We start from the raw sequence: 20,234 nt of genomic DNA on the forward strand, positions 1-20,234 counted from the left end.
GAGGCTATGGGGGTGACGTGCAGCACATGGGGAGGCTATGGGGGTGACAGACTGCACATGGGAAGGCTATGGGGTGACATGCTACACATGGGGAGGCTATGGGAAGGCTGTATACTGTCATGCAGTATATGGGAAGGCTGTGTGGGGCTCATGCAGTATGTAGGGAAGCCGTGTGGGGCTCATACAATATATGGGGAGGCTGTGTGGGGCCTCATGCAGTTTATGGGCAACCTGGGGCTCATGCAGTACATGGGGAGGCTGTGTGGGGCTAAATGCTGTACATGGGGAGGCTGTGTTGGGCTCATGCTGTACATGGAGAGGCTGTGTGGGGCTCATGCCGTATATAAGGAGGCTTTGTGGGGCTCATGCCGTATATAAGGAGGCTGTGTGTGGCTCATGCTATATAAAGGGAGGCTGTGTGGGGCTTATAAAGTATATAAGGAGGCTGTGTGGGGCTCATGACGTATATAGGGAGGTTGTGTGTGTCTCATCCCGTATAGGAAGGCTGTGTGTGTCTCATCCCGTATATAGGGAGGCTGTGTGGGGATCATGCCATATATAGGGAGGCTGTGTGGGGCTCATGCTGTATATAAGGGGCTGTGGGGGGATTTGAAGATATATAGGGGTGTCAGCATACTTAATTCTGCTCAGTATTAAGTGATACAATTAATATTAGTAAATTAATATTGAGTAGAATTTACTTCAAGTTATTGGTTCATCCCTCCACAACAATAATGGTCTCTCATGTGGCCCCTCGGGAAAATTAATTGCCTACCCCTGCTCTATGCTGATCTACCAATCCCATGATTCAAGAATATAGTATTACATCAGTAGCTAAAACAAGTAACATGTATACCTGCTAAGGTAATACTGTGATTGTGATCACTTCAATATTCCTCCAAATAAGAGAATGTATTGTGAGTACCTAAGGGGTAAGGTTTCTCCTTGTGGAGAGTGACATGCCAGCTCTGGCTTGTCAAGGTAAGGAGGCTTATTCACCATGCAATGCTCCTCTGGGAAACTAATATGCAAATTGCCTCTTCAGAGAAAAAGAGGACTTGAACTCTATAGCGCCACCTGTTGGTAGTAGCGATCTCACAAGTCACAATCAAGCCTTTAGCGAGTCTTGTAATATGACTTAGGATATGACTTTTATCCTAAGTCATATTACAAGACTCGTTAAAGGGTTGATTGTGACTTGTAGGATCGCTACTACCAACAGGTGGCGCTATAGAGTTCAAGTCCTCTTTTTCCCTGAAGAGGCAATTTGTGTATTGTGAGTATACACTCATCTGCTCCATTATAATTATGTGACAGGAGTTGTGCAATCTTTATTATCTGTAATAAATTCTCCATGTGAGGATGAGGAGAAACTTTTAATGCAATTGCATCATATAATTATTATTATTATTATTATTTACTGTTATAGCGCCATTTATTCCATGGCGCTTTACATGTAAGGAGGGGTATACATAATAAAAACAAGTACAATAATGTTAAACAATACAAGTCATAACTGGTACAGGAGGAGAGAGGACCCTGCCCACGAAGGCTCACAATCTACAAGGCATGGGTGAGAATAAAGTAGGCGAGGGTAGAGCTGGTCATGCATCGGTTTGGTCGATCGGTGGTTACTGCAGGTTATAGGCTTGTCGGAAGAGGTGGGTCTTCAGGCTCTTTTTGAAGGTTTCGATGGTAGGTGAGAGTCTGATATGTTGTGGTACGGAGTTCCAGAGTAGGGGTGATGTGCGAGAGAAATCTTGTATGCGATTGTGGGAAGAGGACATAAGAGGGGAGTAGAGAAGGAGATCTTGTGAGGATCGGAGATTGCGTGCAGGAAAGTACCGGGAGACGAGGTCACAGATGTATGGAGGAGACAGGTTGTGGATGGCTTTGTATGTCATGGTTAGGGTTTTGTACTGGAGTCTCTGGGCAATGGGGAGCCAGTGAAGGGATTGACAGAGGGGAGAAGCTGGGGAATAGCGGGGGGACAGGTGGATTAGTCGGGCAGCAGAGTTTAGAATAGATTGGAGGGGTGCGAGAGTGTTCGAGGGGAGGCCACAGAGCAGGAGGTTGCAGTAGTCAAGGCGAGAGATGATGAGGGCATGGACTAGGGTTTTTGCAGATTTTTGGTTGAGGAATGAACGGATTCGTGAAATATTTTTGAGTTGAAGTCGGCAGGAAGTGGAAAGGGCTTGGATATGTGGTTTTAAGGAGAGATCAGCATCAAGGATTACCCCGAGGCAGCGAGCTTGTGGGACTGGGGAGAATGGGCAGCCATTAACTGTAATGGATAGGTTCATTGGGGGGGTCACGTGAGATGGGGGAAAGATGATGAATTCTGTTTTGTCCATGTTAAGTTTCAGAAATCTAGCGGAGAAGAAGGATGAAATAGTGGACAGACAATGAGGGATTCTGGTTAGTAGGGAGGTGATATCTGGTCCAGAGACGTAGATCTGTGTGTCATCAGCATAGAGATGATACTGAAAGCCATGAGATTCTATGAGCTGTCCCAGGCCAAAGGTGTAAATAGAGAAGAGCAGGGGTCCTAGGACTGAACCTTGTGGGACTCCAACAGATAGGGGGCGAGGTGAGGAGGTGGTGTGTGAGTGGGAGATGCTGAATTTCCAGTCTGTTAGGTATGATGAGATCCAGGATAGAGCCAAGTCTGTGATGCCAAGGGATGAGAGGGTCTGTAATAATAGGGAATGGTCCACTGTGTCAAAGGCAGCCGACAGGTCCAGGAGGAGGAGGACAGAGTAGTGTCGCTTGCTCTTGGTGGTTAAGAGGTCATTGGTGACCTTAGTAAGGGCAGTTTCAGTGGAGTGGTGTGACCGGAAGCCAGATTGTAAGCGGTCGAAGAGGGAGCAAGAAAAGAGATGGGAGGACAGTTCAAGGTAGACGTGGTGTTCCAGTAGCTTGGAGGCATAGGGGAGAAGTGATATAGGGCGATAGCTAGATACAGAGGATGGGTCAAGAGAGGGCTTTTTGAGGATAGGTGTGATGGAGGCATGTTTAAAGCTTGAGGGGAAAACATCAGTTGTTAGTGATAGGTTGAAGAGATGGGTTAGGGTTGGCATGAAGACTGTGGTGAGGTTTGGGATGAAGTGGGATGGGATCGGGTCAAGTGCACAGGTGGTGAGATGTGATCTTGAGAGTAGAGTGGAGAGTCGACCTTCTGTAATGGTGGAGAAGTTGGTTTTGGAGGTGGAGGGCTGGGAAGTCGGGAGGAAGGGCTCTGGGGGTTGTTGACTAAAACTGTCTCTGATGTTATCAATCTTCTGCTTGAAAAATGAGGCAAAGTCTTCAGCTGAGATGAGTGGGAAGGGAGGAGGTGCTGGGGGACGGAGGAGAGAATTGAAGGTGTTGAATAACTGTTTAGGGTTGTGAGACAGAGAGGATATGAGAGATGAGAAGTAGGTTTGTTTAGCTGTGGCGAGTGTGGTCTTGAAAGTAGTGAGGGACTGTTTGAATGAGATGAAGTGCTCTTTGGAGTGGAATCTTTTCCATCTGTGCTCAGCAGCCCTGGAAGCTCGCCTCAGTTCTTTGGTCAGGCTGGTGTGCCAGGGCTGTCTGTTGATTTTGCGAGCTTTGGTATGTGTAAGTGGGGCAGCAGATTCCAAAGCTACAGCTATTGTGGTGTTATATAGAGCAGCAGTTCTGTTAAAGGGAACCTGACAGGTCCCCCCATGCCCTCCAACCCATCAGTATCTGTATATTTGTTGTTAAATACCCAGCCTAAGCAGCCGTTTACAGTGATTATCACATAAATACACGTTTAAAAATGTTTTATAAAGTTTATTTTTCCTATGCTAATTAGGCCTTTGACTAGTTGATGGGGATTAGACATGGATGCCCTATCCTAAGGATAGGACATCAATGATAAAGTAATGAACAACCTCTTTATCTGAGATGGCGACCAACTCAGAGAATATAAAGTTATGGTAAAATCCTGCAGGTCGTCATGTGATCATCACATGACCTAAGTGAGAAAAGAACAAATAAATAAGAGAATACTAATAATAGTAGCTGAATTATATATACTGAGGGACTAGTGACAGAATGAATTAGCAAAAACAACTGGAGTACTGCTTTAACTATTGTCATTTATGCATTTTTCTTTGTACACTTCATGTATCAGGGTTGCGAATTTCTGTTTTGTTTTTTTTTCCCGACAAACTTAGCTAGCAATCATGTATCCATGGCTACAACCACTCATGACATTTAGTTAGTTATTAGCAATCCTAACCATGGACATCTAAGCTACTACAATGCCCTGCACGTGGGGTAAGTGACATAGCGAATCAGAAAAACTATACTACATTTCTAATTGGAGGTATTTGCTAATATTAATATTACACCTACTACATATTAGGGTGGGAATACCCTTCTAAGTTTTATTTATTCATTTTATTTCATGGTTTAAATAATGCATTAAAAAATATATCAGCTTAGGAACTAGCCTACAGGTTGTGGCAGGTTATGCCCTATTCATAGTCAAAAGCTTATTTTAACCATGATGGAATAAAAATAAGGGCTTACAGAATTATCTTTGCGCTGCTGGACTCTACATTTGGAATTATAATGTCTGTGGATCCAAACAGATATCTATGCAAGCTAAGCGTCCTCAACATTAGTAGTGAGCTGATCTTCAGTACATATTTGTAAAATAATGATGCTTACATGTATTATATAATATGTACAAGCGTCTCCACATTCATAAACATCATGAATGCAACAAGTTTTATGAGACATGAGCCAAAAGTTCTCATAATTATAGACAGTTCATAGCACTATTTTTAGTGCTCTTTGTAAAGTATGTCCAATTGTAAGAATAAGCAATTGCGCCTCCAACATCAAACATCATTTTGATATAGTCATGGCCAAAAATGTTGGCACCCTTGAAACTGTTCCAGAAAATGAAGTACTTCTCGCAGAACATGACTGCAATTGCACATTATTTGCTATTCACACATTATTTTCCTTAGTGTGTATTGAAACAACACAAAAAAACAGAAAAAAAGAGAAAATTGGACAATATTTTCATACAAAACCCCAGAAATAGGATGTACAAAATTTTGACACCTTTCCAAATTTGTGGGTGTCAACAACTTTCTTTCGAGCATGATGTGCCCATTCAAAATTCACCTGTGGCAAGTAACAGGTGTGGACAATATGAAAATCATACATGAAACCAGAAAAAAAGGGGGAAGTTGATTCTATCTTTGCATTGCGTGTCTGTGTGTACTACATTAACCATGGAGAACAGAAACAGGAGAAGAAAAATGTCTGAGGACATGAGAACCAAAATTGTTAGGTTACAAGTCCATCTCCAGAGATTTTGATATTCCTTTGTCCATGGTACGCAATATAATCAAGAAGTTTCCAACCCATGGAACTGTAGCTATTCTCCCTGGATGCGGATAGCAGAGAAAAATTGATGAAAGGTTGCAACGCAGCATAGTCCGGATGGTGGTAAGCATCCTCAATCAATTCCAAGGAAATTCAAGCTGTCATGTAGGCTCAGGGTGCATCTGTGTCAGCTTGAAATGTCAATTTTCATTTGAATGGAATTAAATGCTAAAGCAGGAGACCCAGGACCCCACTGTTGACACAGAGTCATCGAAAAACTAGACTTCAGTTTGACAAAATGTACGTGAGGAAACTAAAATCCTTCTGGGAAAGTGTCTTGTGGATAGATGAGACCAAAGTAGAGCTTTTTGGTAAAGCACATCATTCTACTGTTTACTGAAAACAGGATGAGGCCTGGAAAGAAAAGAACACAATACCTACAGTCAAATATGGTTCAAACATGCTTTAAGGTTGTTTTGCTGACTCTGGCAATGGGTGCTCTGGCTGTGTGCAAGGCATCATGAAATCTGAAGATTAACAAAGGATTTTTGATCGCAACGTAGTACAGACTGTCAGAAAGCTGGGTTTGTGTGCTAGGTCATGGGTCTTCCATACCTCAAAAAGAACCCAGAAATGGATGGAAGCAAAGTACAGGAGAATTCTGAAATAGACAGCAATGAGTCTGGATCTAAATCCCATTGACCACCTGTGGAGAGATCTTAAAATTGCTCTTTGGAGAAGGCACCCTTCAAATATAAGAGACCTAGAGCAGTTTGCAAAAGAAGAGTGGTCCAAAATTCCAGTTAAGAGGTGGAAGAAGCTTGCTGATAGTTATATAAAGTGATTGCAGATATTTATTCTAAAGGGCATGCAACCAAATATTAAGCTGAAGGTGGCAACAATTTTGTCCAGGCCATTTTGGGGGTTTGTGTGAAGTTATGTCCAATTTGCCTTTTTTTTCTCCTCTTTTTTGTGTTGTTTCAGTACACACAAAGGAAATAAACATGTGTATAACAAAACATTTGTAATTGCAGTAATTTTCTGGGAGAAATGCTTCATTTTTTGGAACAATTTCAAGGGTGCCAACACTTTCAGCCATAACTGCAGGTGTAAAATTCTGTGCGTATAAATTGTAATTTATCTTCATAGGGTTCTTACTGAAGCGGAGCTGAAAATGCTTGCTTACGTTTATACAGCCATATAGCACCACAGTGAAATTCTGTATGTTGACAGCGACTATTAGATAACGCTTACTGTATATTGAGTTACAATATAATGTATGACTTTTAGGCTGTGTGCGTACGTTGCGATTTTTAAGCGTTTTTGCAGCGATTTTCGCCACGAAAACGCTTAAAAAAAAAACCATACAGAACCCACTCCATGCATTCCTATGGCATTCCGCACATGCTGTGCTAATGCTGTGATTTTTCCACGGCGGAATGGCATCGCGGAAAAAAACGCAGCATGCTCATTCTTTTTGCGGAATTGCCGCGATTCCCCACCCATAGGAATGCATGAGATCTGTTTACTTCCCGCATGTGGCTATGCCCACCATGCACAAAGTGAGCGGCTCATGTGCGGATGGTACCCACGGTGTGGAGGAGAGGAGACTGTCCTCCAGGCCCTGGGTACCATATCCCTGTAAAAAAAAGAATACAAAATAAAAAATCGGGTTATATTCACCTTCTGGCATCCAGCGCAGCCTTCCTGGGCCTCAGCGATGCTCCCGTTCCCAGTAATGCCTTGCTGCAAGGACCTGTGATGACGTACGATCTTGCGAGACCGCTACAGTATCGCGAGACTTTACGTCATCAAAGGTCTCACAAGGCATTACTGGGAACGGAAGCATCGCTGAGGCCCGGGAAGGCTGCGCGGGACGCCGGAAGGTGAATATAACCCGATTTATTTATTTTTTTAATTATTTTTAACATTAGATCTTTTACTACTGATGCTGCATAGACAGCCTCAATAGTAAAAAGTTGGTCACACTCATCAAACACTATGTTTGACGAGTGTGACCAACCTGTCAATCACATTCCAAGTGATGCTTCAAATCGCTTGGAAAGTGCTTGAATTTCGCACACGAAATAAACATGCAAAAAATGCGGAAAAAGACGCAAAAAACCTGCACGTTTTTCCTGGGAAGAAGTGCGTTTTTTTCTGCATACATGGGCACATAGCTTTAAAGGGAATCTGTCAGCAGGATTGCATGCATCAAACTATTTATATGCATCTGCAGTTCTTCTAAAGACAATCCATCAATACCTTTACATGGCCAATCTATTCCTCTATTAGGCTGGAGTCAGACAGAACGTATTTTACGGTCGTAATATGCAGAAATGTTCCCTGAACAGTGATCCATATATCATCCGTTGGCAAGGTGTGGCTGCATTTTTTGCACATGTAAGCATCCGTATGGCATCCGTATGCCAAGATTTTCTCACCGGCTTGCAAAATGGACATATAATGGATCCCAATGACAGGTTAAAACACAAACGAAAGAATAGATATAGACACATAGAACACATACTGTATATATATGTCATTGAGACACACATATATATACACACATACATACATACATATATATATTTCATAGAGTTCTACATAGCATAATAGCCGCTTCTTTAAAATCATTACAAAACCCGACATGAAATGACACATGGTTTACATATAGAAAACCATTTCATTTAATTTAGTTTTTTATATGTCTTTGACTACTAATTAGATTAGGATATGTGTGTAAAATTCTGGACATGTAGGTGTTAAATTAACAGGTAAATTCATTGAAAAAAAAGCGTGGGCTCCTGCAGTAATTTCTCCGCCAGAAAGGGAAAGCCAGTGAGTGAGGGCAGATATTAATAGCCTAGAGTGGGACCATTGTTTTTGGCCCCCCAGCTAAAAAAATCTGCCCCAGCCACCCCTGGCACTGAGCCTCTTTATTCCCATTGACTTTAGTGGTGGCTAATGGGTTAATAAGGCTTAATGTCACCTTGCTATTGAAAGGTGACATTAAGCCGGGTTAATAATGGAGAGGTGTCAATAAGACACCTATGTACTTGAGGAAAAAAGGAGAATCCAGCTCCAAGGAATAAAATCAATCTCTTTTATTTAATTCCAAAGATAGAAGTATGACAAAATCATACATCACGCAGATACCGGGTATACCATGAGAAAAAGTGCCTGGCTGAAACTGAACGCGTTTCAAACACACACGTATTCTTAGACTAAGTTGATTATACACAGGCATGAGACCTATTTATATAAAAGTCTCAACAGGTGTGTCAAAGAAATTTTAACAAAGAATAACAAATATAAAAACAATGCAAAAATATATAAGCAAGATATATACAAAAATGGACCTACATTAAACAAATATCAAAAACACGCACAATTTTGAGAGCAATGAAAAATTGATAATGTAACATTAATTCTTTTTTCAAGTTTAAACCCAATGGAACTCTTGTATTAAGCCAGTAAATCCAGAAGGCTTTTTTGTCCCAAAGTCTCCTCTCTCTGTCGCCACCTCTTGGATCCACATGGATCTGTTCAATTGCAAAGACTTTAAAAAAACGTCTGTCTGTTGTGAACAGTGAAAAAATAATTAGACAGATTAGAAATATTTCGAGTAGAGGGATGTGATATATCATACAAGTGTTCTCTGATTCTACTTTTCAGATTGCAAATAGTGGAACCCGCATATAATAAATTGCATTCAGAACATTCCACTACATAAGCTAAATAGTTAGAATTACAATTCAAAAAATCTTTTATTTTATAAGTTTTTTTATTTTTGCTATCTGGAAAAAAACATGGTCTTTTTAGAATGTGCACAGGTTTTGCAAGGAGAAAAAAAACAACAAAAAACGCACCTATAAAAACCTGTGGTGGACAACCAATGAGCTGATTTAGGATTTTTATTGGAAAAACCTTGGAGATAGGCGATTTCCACAAAGTGGGTGCGTGCCTAGCCACAACTTTTATACCATTTTTTAAAACAGCATCCATGGTTTATCATTTCTCGAAATATTTAGGTTGCAGTATATAATTTCAGAAATAGCCTTGAAATGAGAGCTATAAATAAGAACCAAAACATGTTGTTTTGTAGTTCCATTATTCAAGGTAGCATTTTTTTCTAATTTGTTGGAAATCAGATTGGTAAGACTCTCCCTGGTTCTTTTATCTGCAATTTGAAAAAACCCGATTAATGGTCCAGCTGAGGTATATCCTATTAGTAAGATGATATTTTATGTTATTCTTTTCAGCATTGAAAGAATAAAACTACTACAGTTTCGTTTTGCTCTCAATGTTTCTCCTAATGGGAGTGACTTAATTGTGTGGAAAGGGTGAAAACTCTGGGCATAAAAAATATATCTGCCATTAATACAAAAATGAACCTATATTAAACAAATATCAAAAACATGCACAAAGACTTCTTTATCTCTAAGTCTCCTCTCTGTCGTCACCTCTTGGATCCACATGGAGAGGGAAAGCCAGTGAGTGAGGGCAGATATTAATAGCCTAGAGAGGTTCCATTGTTTTTGGCCCCCCCGGCTAAAAAAATCTGCCCCCAGCTACCCCTGGCACTTAAACTCTTTATTTCCATTGCCTTTAGTGGTGGCTAATGGGTTAATGTCACCTTGCTATTGAAAGGTGATATTAAGCCGGGTTAATAATGGAGAGGGGTCAATAAGACACCTATCCATTATTAATCCTATAGTATTGAAGGGTTAAAAAAGACATACATTAATAAAAATTCTTTTAATGAAATAAATCCACAAAGCTTTTGACCAAATTTATTATTCTGCTAATCCAAATAAAGCCCTTGTTCTATAAAAAAAATTAAAAAAAAACAACAATATACATACCTCTCCGTTGTTCAGTCAGGTCCCCCGCTGCAATCCATCACAAGGGGTTAACTAGTTTACAACGGGGACTGGTGCTAATGCTACTGGCCCTGCTGTAAACCATTGCATAATGAGTTAAATCATGTCTGCGTAGGCTGTTGTGAGTTCATTCTCTGGTTCACCAGTTGTGAGTTCTCCTTCCAGACTCCCTCTGGTGGTAACAGGAGGTAGTGAGGCTGATTTGATTGGTGGAGATCTGCCACCTGAGAATGAGGATGACGATTGGACCTCAGGAGGCTCAGATTGGATTTAAGACAGCCGACATCCTATTCAGTTGCTGGTGATTCCTTCTGGCTTGTCAGCTCTTGGTTTTCAGCTCTGTTCCAGTCATCTAAAGCTAAGTTTTTCTGCTAATGTTCACACTTGATTTTGATGGTCTATTCAGTTTTTTGTGTGGTCAGCCAGCCCCGGCTGGGGGCTGTGCTGAATTTCCACTCTTATTTATCAGTGTTTTGCCAATTTGCTTTTTGTCCCTTACTAGTTTGGCCTCTTTTTGCTCTGTCTCAGAATATTTCAGAGTGCTGATATAGTGGGAGAAGTCTAGTGACTTCAGGGTTAATTTTGCTATCAGAAGTGTTGGACATTATTTTTGTAGGGTTTTTTGCAGGTTGCAGACAGTGCCTTTCCTTTCCTTTCCTTTCTAGTTAGTTTGGGCCCCATCGTTTGCTCAGCCTATTTTCCTGCCTGTGTTTGTGCTTTCATCTTGTTTCATCATCAATACATGTGTGGGGGCTATCTATTCCTTTGGGGTGTGCTCTGGGGCAGTTAGTTTTCCCCTTTTCATGCTTCAGGCTAATTTAGTCCTCCGGCTGTGATGAAGCGTCTAGGAACATCGTAGGTACGCTCCACGGCTGCTGCTAGTTGTGTGGTAAGATCAGGGATCTGCAATCTGCATAGTTACCAACCTCTCTGGTCTTCTGTGACTTAGCTTGTTTTGCTTTTTTCTCCTCGGTGACCCATTCATAACAGTAGGCACCCCAGCTGACCGGAGATGAACCAATAAGTGTGGGAAAGTTTCTGAACTTTTTCTCATGCTGTCAGTTTAGCTAAGGTTAGCCGGGGACTCCGCACATCCTTAGTGACGTCAGTGGTAGTGAGGTTTCTTTATTAAACATGTCAGTGTGATTTTACTGTATCGCAAAATGAATTGCCAGCTTTTGTTAAAGGACATCAGTGCGTACTTATCGCAAGTCACACATCTGGTCCGTGTGTAATTCATCGTTTTCTCGCCCCCATAGACTTGCATTGGCATATTACGGGTGTAATACGCTGACAATCGCAGCATGCTGCAATTTTCTCAGCCCGAATAATACGGCCGAGAAAAAAAATCGGCTGATGGGAGGTGCCCCATTGATTAACATTGGTCCGAGTGCTATGCTATTTTTTTCTCGTATAGCACTCGTCTGTATTTCTCGCTAGGGTGACTCCGGCCTTACTGAGAAATGTGATTTAATTGATAGAGGCTGTAGATCTGAAGCCTCTACCAGTCCGCCTGATTCACTAACTGCTCCTTTGCCTTAAGTCATACAGCATTGACGCGGTCAGTGAAATAGGAAGAGGCTACACTAGGTGTGGAATTGAGCCGGAGAGAAGGAGGCTTCAGATCTACATTTTTGTATATGAATTCAAACACTGATTTCTTGGTAAGGGAAAAATGGACTTCCCATGGAAAGGTATTGCTGGACTTTTCTCTGGAAGACCTACATGCACACAAATGGTTTGGGAGTGAAATCCTGCTGACAGTTTCCATTTAAAAAGAAAAAAAATCTTTTCTGATTTTAGTAGATCCATAGTAGAATAGAACACAGAAATAGGTAATATTAACATTAAGATTTATATTGATTTTTTTTATATTTTTAGTGCAAAGAACATGACTTGGCGATGATTAATCAACTCCTTGAAAGTGGTGAAATCACTAGAGAAAAATACAAAGAATGGAAAGATAGCAACACAATGTTGTTTCAAGACCTATACACACCACCTTGTCTTCAGGTCTGTGCTAACAATACAACTCAAGAAACTACATGGAGTTGAACATTACTCTCGAGGATTACCCCTGTTCTCATAAAAAAAAAAGTTGTACGTATTTGCCCTCTTTTCAAAGATTTCTTGAACATCCCAATGAATGAAGGCAGCAAGAGAACGTTATCTGATGGTTCATTCTCTGCATACCCTATGTATGTAAATATTTCAAATATTTCATGTTTTCGCTGTCTGCTTCTTCACAGGCTAAAACCTCCAGTAACAAGTCTAAAAAAAAAAAAGCACCACCAGATATGGCATTTTCTCATTGTATTTGAGTGTCGAGTACATTTTCTGTACTACAATAAATGACTTAAATACTTTTTGGAAAAGTGGAAAGTTTGATGTAAATGGAGAGCATGTGGAAATTCACCAGGAAACATGATTTTCTGACACTTCATCTTAAGTCAAGAGAAACAAAAGCGACTAATATTTGAGCATCCCACACTTATTGTGGTGTGTAAGGAATAGTTATGCAGTCAGTCCCCCAACACTACCAATTACCTGCAACTAATGAGCATGGCAATGCTTAAATTGTATCTTTCAATGCTTCTTTTGTCAAATGTCATGAATAAAATATTCTATTCACAAATCTAAATTGTTTTAATCAAGAACTATTACCATTGTCAACACGGTGTAAAAAGTCCAAAGTGACACTTCATCTTGAGTTACAGGCTATATGAAAACCCAGAGCTGCATTTCCAACTCTGCTGGTTGTCATTGTAAACAGTTAACAAGCTTTTCACGAGACACATGACAAACAATATAGGTATGTGCTTATAATGTAGGTCATTGTTTTCTTGCAGATCAGGTAATGGCACATTGCCAACCTAAAGATGATACAGGTACTTCTCACAAAATTAGAATATCATCAAAAAGTTAATTTATTTCAGTTCTTAAAAAAAAGTGAAACTCATATTATATAAAGTCATTACAAACAGAGTGATCTATTTCAAGTGTTTATTTCTTATTTCTGTTAATGTTGCTGACTATGGCTTATAGCCAATGAAAACCCCAAAGTCATTATCTCTATAAATTATAATAATTAACAAAAAACACCTGCAAAAGCTTCCTAAGCTTAAAAAAAGGTCCCTTAGTCTGTTTCAGTAGCCTTCTGTCATGATCCATGCGGGATCAGGACAGATAAAAGCACAGGTAACCTTTTTTTTTTTTTCCTTAAGCTGTGCTTAAGTGTGGTTTTTTTCCCCCCGGTGGCCATTTGGATTATTGCACTGTGGTATCGTTTGTTATAAGTTTGCCCCTGGTGGTGGTGAGCGTCATTGCACTCTGTTTCTTTAGTTAAGTGCACATGTTTATAATGCAGGTGTGATTGCTGGCTCTGCTATAAAAGAGTCACAGGTGTTGCAATCAGCGTTGGTGATAGTATTCATTTCAACCATCCATGGTGGAGGAAGGAACTGGAGAACGTTCCTTGCAGCACTGTCTTAGCCCTGGTGTGGAAGGAGTCATAGGGGATTTCCTTGTAGCTCTGACAGAGCTTGGTGGCAGCGTTTCACGAGGAGAGCTGCATTCTGGTGGTGGACTCTGTTTCCAGGAGCAAGTGCAACAGAGTAAAGCTAAGTGGTGTTTCCCTGTTTGTGTTTTTCCTTTGTGTGCATTAGTACAGTGGTGGGGCCAGTGCCTGCGCCACCCAGCTCCCTAGCAAGGGATAGGTGTAGGGTGTGATAGGGTGACATGTATCCTGAGCGGCGCCCGGTGCGGAACTGGCAAGGGAATGGTAGGAGCGTTAGGGACACTGACTCAGGGGAGTGCAGGAGGTCTCCACGTCCCCTTTCCCTATCGCAGGGCCCACCATTGTAACTTTTTTCCCTTCTCCTTGTCTTGTTGTTTTAGTTACTGGCCTGCGGGCCATGTCACACAGGACAGTATCACGTGCCACGTCTTGTTGTTTTAGTTACCGGCCTGCGGGTCGCGTCACACAGGACGAGTCATCGTGACAGCTTCACAATCATGGGGAAGACTGGTGACTGGACAGATGTCCAGAAGGCAGTCATTTACAAACTCTACAAGGAGGGTAAAGCCATAAAAGGTCATTGTTAAAGAAGCTGGCTGTTCACAGAGTGCTGTATCCAAGCATATTAATGGAAAGTTGAGTGGAAGGAAAAAGTGTGGTAGAAAAAGGTGCACAAGCATCGGGGATAACTGCAGCCTTGAAAGGATTGTTAAGAAAAGGTCATTCAAAAATTTGGGGAAGATTCACAAGGAGTGGACTGCTGCTCATTGCTTCCATAACCACCACACACAGAGTTATCCAGGACATGGGCTACAAGTGTCGCATTGCTTGTGTCAAGCCACTCATGATAAATAGACAATGCTAGAAGCATCTTACCTGAGCCAAGGAGAAAAAGAAATGGACTGTTGCTCCGTGGTCCAAGGTATTGTTTTCAAATGAAAGTAAATTTTGCATTTCATTTGGAAATAAAGGTCCCAGAGTCTGGAGGAAGAGTGGAGAGGCACATGATCCAAGCTACTTGAGGTCTAGTGCAAAATTTCTGCAATCAGTAGTGTTGAGCGATACCGTTCAATACCCAAAAATATCGTATTGGATGGTATCGCCCGATACGAAAAAAATATCGGGTATCGCCGATTCAGATACCGGAAGTCCCATTCAAGTCAATGGGACTTCCGGTATCAGAATTAAAAAAAGCCCTTTCCTTTCCTTTTGGCTAATTCTACATAATTGAAAACAAATAAGAATCATATAGAATGTATTGTGGGAGGTGGAGGAGACATTAAAGGCATAGTGGTTTATTCAAATCACATGGCATAGCATTAATTCCAATTTTTTTTTTTCAAGACGTTCGGAGTTAAAAAGATATTGACTATGTTAACTTTTTTATATTTTCTCAGATATGTATGTTTCACAACTTCCATGCTCTTCGCCTTCTTTTGTACTTCTCCCACACTTTCTCCTTCATGATCCGCAGCACCTTATTTATCTTCTTCTTCTTCACCTTCTTCCCATTATTTTTTTTTCCATTCTTCATATTCTTCTTATTCAGCTATTATTAATTTTCATATGCTATTTCTTCATCTTCTTCCTATTCTTCTTTCTTCATTTTCTTATGGTGACAGGCATTCCTGTAGTACTTATCTATAAAAGTTATAAGATTACACCTTACGTTCTGCCTGTCACAAAAGATTTACAACAGGATTTGTCCGCGTTCAGTTTGGCCTGCAGCAGCAGGCATTTTCCAGGGGCACCACGAGGAGGAACGGACTCACCCCCATTTACTGCTTAGTCTTCTTCTGCTTATAATTTTGATTTCTTCTATGCTGATTTTTAGTCTTATGCTTAATGTTCTTCTGCTTTCTGTTCTTCTGCTTTTGCTTCTTCTGCTTCTTGTTCTTCTGTCTTTTGTTCTGTATCTTGGTGGTTGTCTTCATGTTTTTTGTCCTCTTGGTCATATTATTTAGGGTCATATTTCTGGTCTTCTTTGGTGTGGTCTTCAGGGTCGTCGTCATCAGGGTCGTCGTCATGGAGATCAATAAGGACTACCAAAGACAATTTCAAAAAGCTTGATCTTGGAAATGTAGCAGAAGGTACAAGAAGGCTGAGAAACTGGCGAGAACCAGCTGACAGTACTGGAACCCGTAGTGGCAGCAGAAGGAACAAGAGCCAATGGCACTACTGAGGAACAGCTGACGGTGCTGGACCCCAGTTACTATGCAGGAGGTACCTGTGCTAGAAACCATTACCAAGGACCAGCTGACATTGCTGGACCTCGGATACCGAGATAGAGGCACCTAGGCCAAAGGCTCTGGCAAGAACCAGCTGACAGTGCTGGCACCCGGATGGGTAGCAGAAGGAACAAGAGCCAATGGCACTACCGAGGACCAACTGACGGTGCTGGACCACGGTTACTAAGCAGAAGGTACCTGTGCTACAAAGCACTACCAAGGACCAGCTGACGGTGCTGGACTTCGGATACCGAGATGGAGGCACCTAGGCCAAAGGCTCTGGCGAGAACCAGCTGACAGTGCTGGAACCCGAATGGGTAGCAGAAGGAACAAGAGCCAATGGCACTACCGAGGACCAACTAACGGTGCTGGACCACGGTTACTAAGCAGAAGGTACCTGTGCTAAAAAGCACTACCAAGGACCAGCTGACGTTGCTGGACCTTGGATACCGAGATGGAGGCACCTAGGCCAAAGGCTCTGGCGATAACCAGCTGACAGTGCTGGCACCCGGATGGGTAGCAGAAGGTGCCCATCCAAAGCAAAGTAGCCAGGCCGCAAGCTGGCCGCAGTTACCAAAACCCACAGTCCTACAGGGGGTCCATATCCCATTGGCACTACGGATCCAGCCTTCAGTGCCAGATCCCGCAGTCCACATAGGAGTCACCTAAACTGCAGGCACCGTAGAGTTGGCTAACCCGGCCGCAAGATGACAGGACAACGGATTGGTGGCAAAGTGACGACACTACGCAGAAACAGCTGTCGTGCTGGAACCAGGCTGGGCAGGAGGGAGTACCCGTGCCAATGAAACTTCTGAGCAGCAACTGGTGATGTTGGAGCCCAGGGACAATCATGGTGTAGGCCAAGGCCTATTTGGTGGCAGTATTATATAGGTTGTAGACTACAACAGACTGTCAACGTGCTCCAATTAGGCATCTGTCTCAACTCTGTTTCCAGGATTTCACCTGACCACCAACACCGCCAGTTTATGCGTACAGTAGCCGTCTGCCCAATCCACACGTGTTCATGTGTTACTGGGGTTCTGTAATGTCAGCAGATCCCCTGATGTGTGTCTGGCAATGTCTCCTGCTCTGTCCACATTCCCACCACTTGTAGTGGGAAGGTGGACAGCGCAGGAGACAGTGCCGGACACACATTGGGGGATCAGCTCACGTAACAGAACACCAGGAACACAGGAACAAGTGTGGAATGCGTGGACGGCAACTGTGAGCAGGAACTGGCGGTGTTGGAGGTCAGGGGAAATACTAGAGACAGAGTGGAGACAGAGGCCAAATCAGAGAATGTTTAAATCAGAAGTAGTTACTATTTGGAGGAAGCAGCAGTTTGCCCTCCACACAGCAGAGGATCAGCTGACGTTACTGACCCCCACTTTCACATGAACAAGTGTTTTTTTCTGTGTGGACAGCACTTCTGAGCAACAACTGACGATGTTGGAGCCCAGGGATAGTCATTTTGTAGGCTGAGGCCTACTTGGAGGCAGTTTAAGATAAGATGTTGTTTGAATTTGGAGGCAGCAGGAGAGTTTGCCGTACACACAGCAGGGGATCAGCTGACGTTACCGAACCCCACTTTCACATGAACGAGTGTTTTTTTTCTGTGTGGACAGCACTTCCGAGCACCAACTTGCGTTGTTGGAGCCCAGGGACAATCATGGTGTAGGCTGAGGCCTACTAGGAGCCAGGTGTAAATCGGAGGTATTTTGACTTTGGAGGGAGCAGGACACTTTGCCATACACACAGCAGGGGATCAGCTGACGTTACCGAACCCCACTTTCACATGAACGAGTGTTTTTTTTTCTGTGTGGACAGCACTTCCGAGCAGCAACTGGTGATGTTGGAGCCCAGGGACAATCATGGTGTAGGCCGAGGCCTACTTGGTGGCAGTATTATATAGGTTGTAGACTACAACAGACTGTCAACGTGCTCCAATTAGGCAGCTGTCTCCACTCTGTTTCCAGGATTTCACCTGACCACCCACACCGCCAGTTCATGCGTACAGTAGCCGTCTGCCCAATCCACACGTGTTCATGTGTTACTGGGGTTCTGTAATGTCAGCAGATCCCCTGATGTGTGTCTGGCAATGTCTCCTGCTCTGTCCACATTCCCACCACTTGTAGTGGGAAGGTGGATAGCGCAGGAGACAGTGCCGGACACACATTGGGGGATCAGCTCACGTAACAGAACACCAGGAACAAGTGTGGAATGCGTGGACGGCAACTGTGAGCAGGAACTGGCGGTGTTGGAGGTCAGGGGAAATACTAGAGACAGAGTGGAGACAGAGGCCAAATCAGAGAATGTTTAAATCAGAAGTAGTTACAATTTGGAGGAAGCAGCAGTTTGCCCTCCACACAGCAGGGGATCAGCTGACGTTACTGACCCCCACTTTCACATGAACGAGTGTTTTCTTCTGTGTGGACAGCACTTCCGAGCAACAACTGACGATGTTGGAGCCCAGGGATAGTCATTTTGTAGGCTGAGGCCTACTTGGAGGCAGTTTAAGATAAGATGTTGTTTGAATTTGGAGGCAGCAGGAGAGTTTGCCATGTATCCAGCTTAGAGACTGCCAACTGGACCGGAAACGCTGTCCCCAGCTTGAGGCAGCATCTCAGCCTGCTCAGCATCACCCCACCCTCACTGTACACACTGACTACTAGAGCCTTGTGTACCTCCCTTCTCTGGAGAGATGTGTTCCTCCTCCTCCATTGACTCCTCGTCATCCTCCTCACTAAGTGTCCCCTGCCTGGGCCTTTGTGTGGAAGCAAGTTGCGCAGACTTGCCAGAAGCAGATGGCATTTCTGACACCTCATCCTCGACCTCTTCAAAAACCTCCTCACTTAGTGCTTGTAAGGTTTTTTGAAGCAGACAGATAAGGAGGACAGTCATGCTGACTAGTGCATCATCAGCACTGGCCATCCGCGAGGAGTCATTGAAGGCACGCAAAACTTGGCAGATGTCCCTCATAGTGGCCCACTCAGTGGTGGTGAAGTGTGTCCGGCGCACAGTGCGACTTGTTTGCGCCTGATGCAGCTGGTACTCCATTACTGCTGCCTGCTGCTCACACAACCGCTCCAACATATGTAACATTGAATTCCACCTGGTGGGGAGGTCACATATGATGCAATGTTCTGGCAGGCGGAATCGGCGTTGCAGAGATTCAATGCGCGATCTTGCCATGCTGGAACGCCGCAAGTGAGCACACTCTAGGCGAACCTTGTGCAGCAGTGCATCAAGATCTGGATAGTCCCTCAGAAAGCTCTGCACGACCAAATTGAGCACATGTGCCAGACATGGTATGTGAGTGAGGTTGCCTAGGCCCAGAGCTGCAACTACATTTCGGCCATTGTCACTCACTACCAAACCTGGCTGGAGATTCGCTGGCACAAACCACACATCGCTCTCCTGCTTGATGGCATTCCAGAGCTCCTGTGCTGTGTGGCTCCGATTCCCCAAAGAAATTAATTTAAGGACAGCCTGTTGACGTTTTCCCACACCTGTGCTCATATCTGGCCTAACAGGCTCATGCAGTGCTGATTCCGAGGAACTAGAGTAGGAGGAGGACTCAATATCTACAGACTGCATTCCTGCAATCCTTGGAGTTGGCAGAATACGTACAGAGCCACTCTCCAGATCTGTACCCGGCTCCACAACATTGACCCAATGGGCAGTGAGGGAAAGGTATCGTCCCTGTCCATGGCTACTGGTCCACGCATCGGTGGTCAGGTGGACCTTGCTACTGATGGCATTTAGTAGCGCATTTTTAATTTTTCCCTCCACATGCTTTTGCAGGGCAGGGATGGCTTGCCTGCTGAAATAAAAGTGGCTGGGCACATTGTATTGTGGAACTGCCAATGACATCAAGTTCCGGAAGGTGTCAGTCTCCTCCAGCCTGAATGACAGCATCTCAAGGGCCAGTAGTTTGGCAATGCCGGCATTCAGAGCCAGTGCTCGGGGATGGTTTGCCGAGTATGGCCGCTTTTTCTGCCATGCCTGTGCTACAGATTGCTGGTGAGTGACCTGGGAGTGTGCTGATGACTGAGAACGTGGTTCAGTGGGTGGAATTTCACTTGGTCTCTGGACAACAGTGGCAGAGGTTCTTCCATGGCGTTCCAGTGAGGAAGCCGAACCAGCTGTGTGTGAGCTGGAGGAAGAGGCCCCAACACGAGCTGAAGAGGTGGTAGGTGCTGCTGAAGGTTGGCCTACATCTTCAGTGTGACTGTGTAACTCCACCTCATG

The 20,234-nt window shown here is 43.4% G+C and overlaps 1 protein-coding gene across 3 annotated transcripts in view; it reads left to right on the top strand.

Annotated features, from left to right (window-relative positions):
• IPCEF1 (interaction protein for cytohesin exchange factors 1) overlaps positions 1-12,873 on the top strand; it is a 575,254-nt gene extending 562,381 nt beyond the window's left edge. For 2 of the 3 annotated variants that reach the window (XM_073585732.1, XM_073585733.1), the window contains one exon: positions 12,120-12,873. In XM_073585732.1, the coding sequence (XP_073441833.1) occupies positions 12,120-12,293 (174 nt within the window). In that variant the 3' untranslated portion in view covers positions 12,294-12,873. The remainder of the gene's footprint in view (positions 1-12,119) is intronic. The other variant, XM_073585734.1, reaches the window with a different exon arrangement.
• The last annotated feature ends 7,361 nt before the right edge of the window (positions 12,874-20,234 follow it).

This window comes from Dendrobates tinctorius, unplaced genomic scaffold, assembly GCF_039654945.1.
Source record: "Dendrobates tinctorius isolate UK_male_01 unplaced genomic scaffold, ASM3965494v1 ptg000087l, whole genome shotgun sequence".
Classification (NCBI taxonomy): domain Eukaryota; kingdom Metazoa; phylum Chordata; class Amphibia; order Anura; family Dendrobatidae; genus Dendrobates; species Dendrobates tinctorius.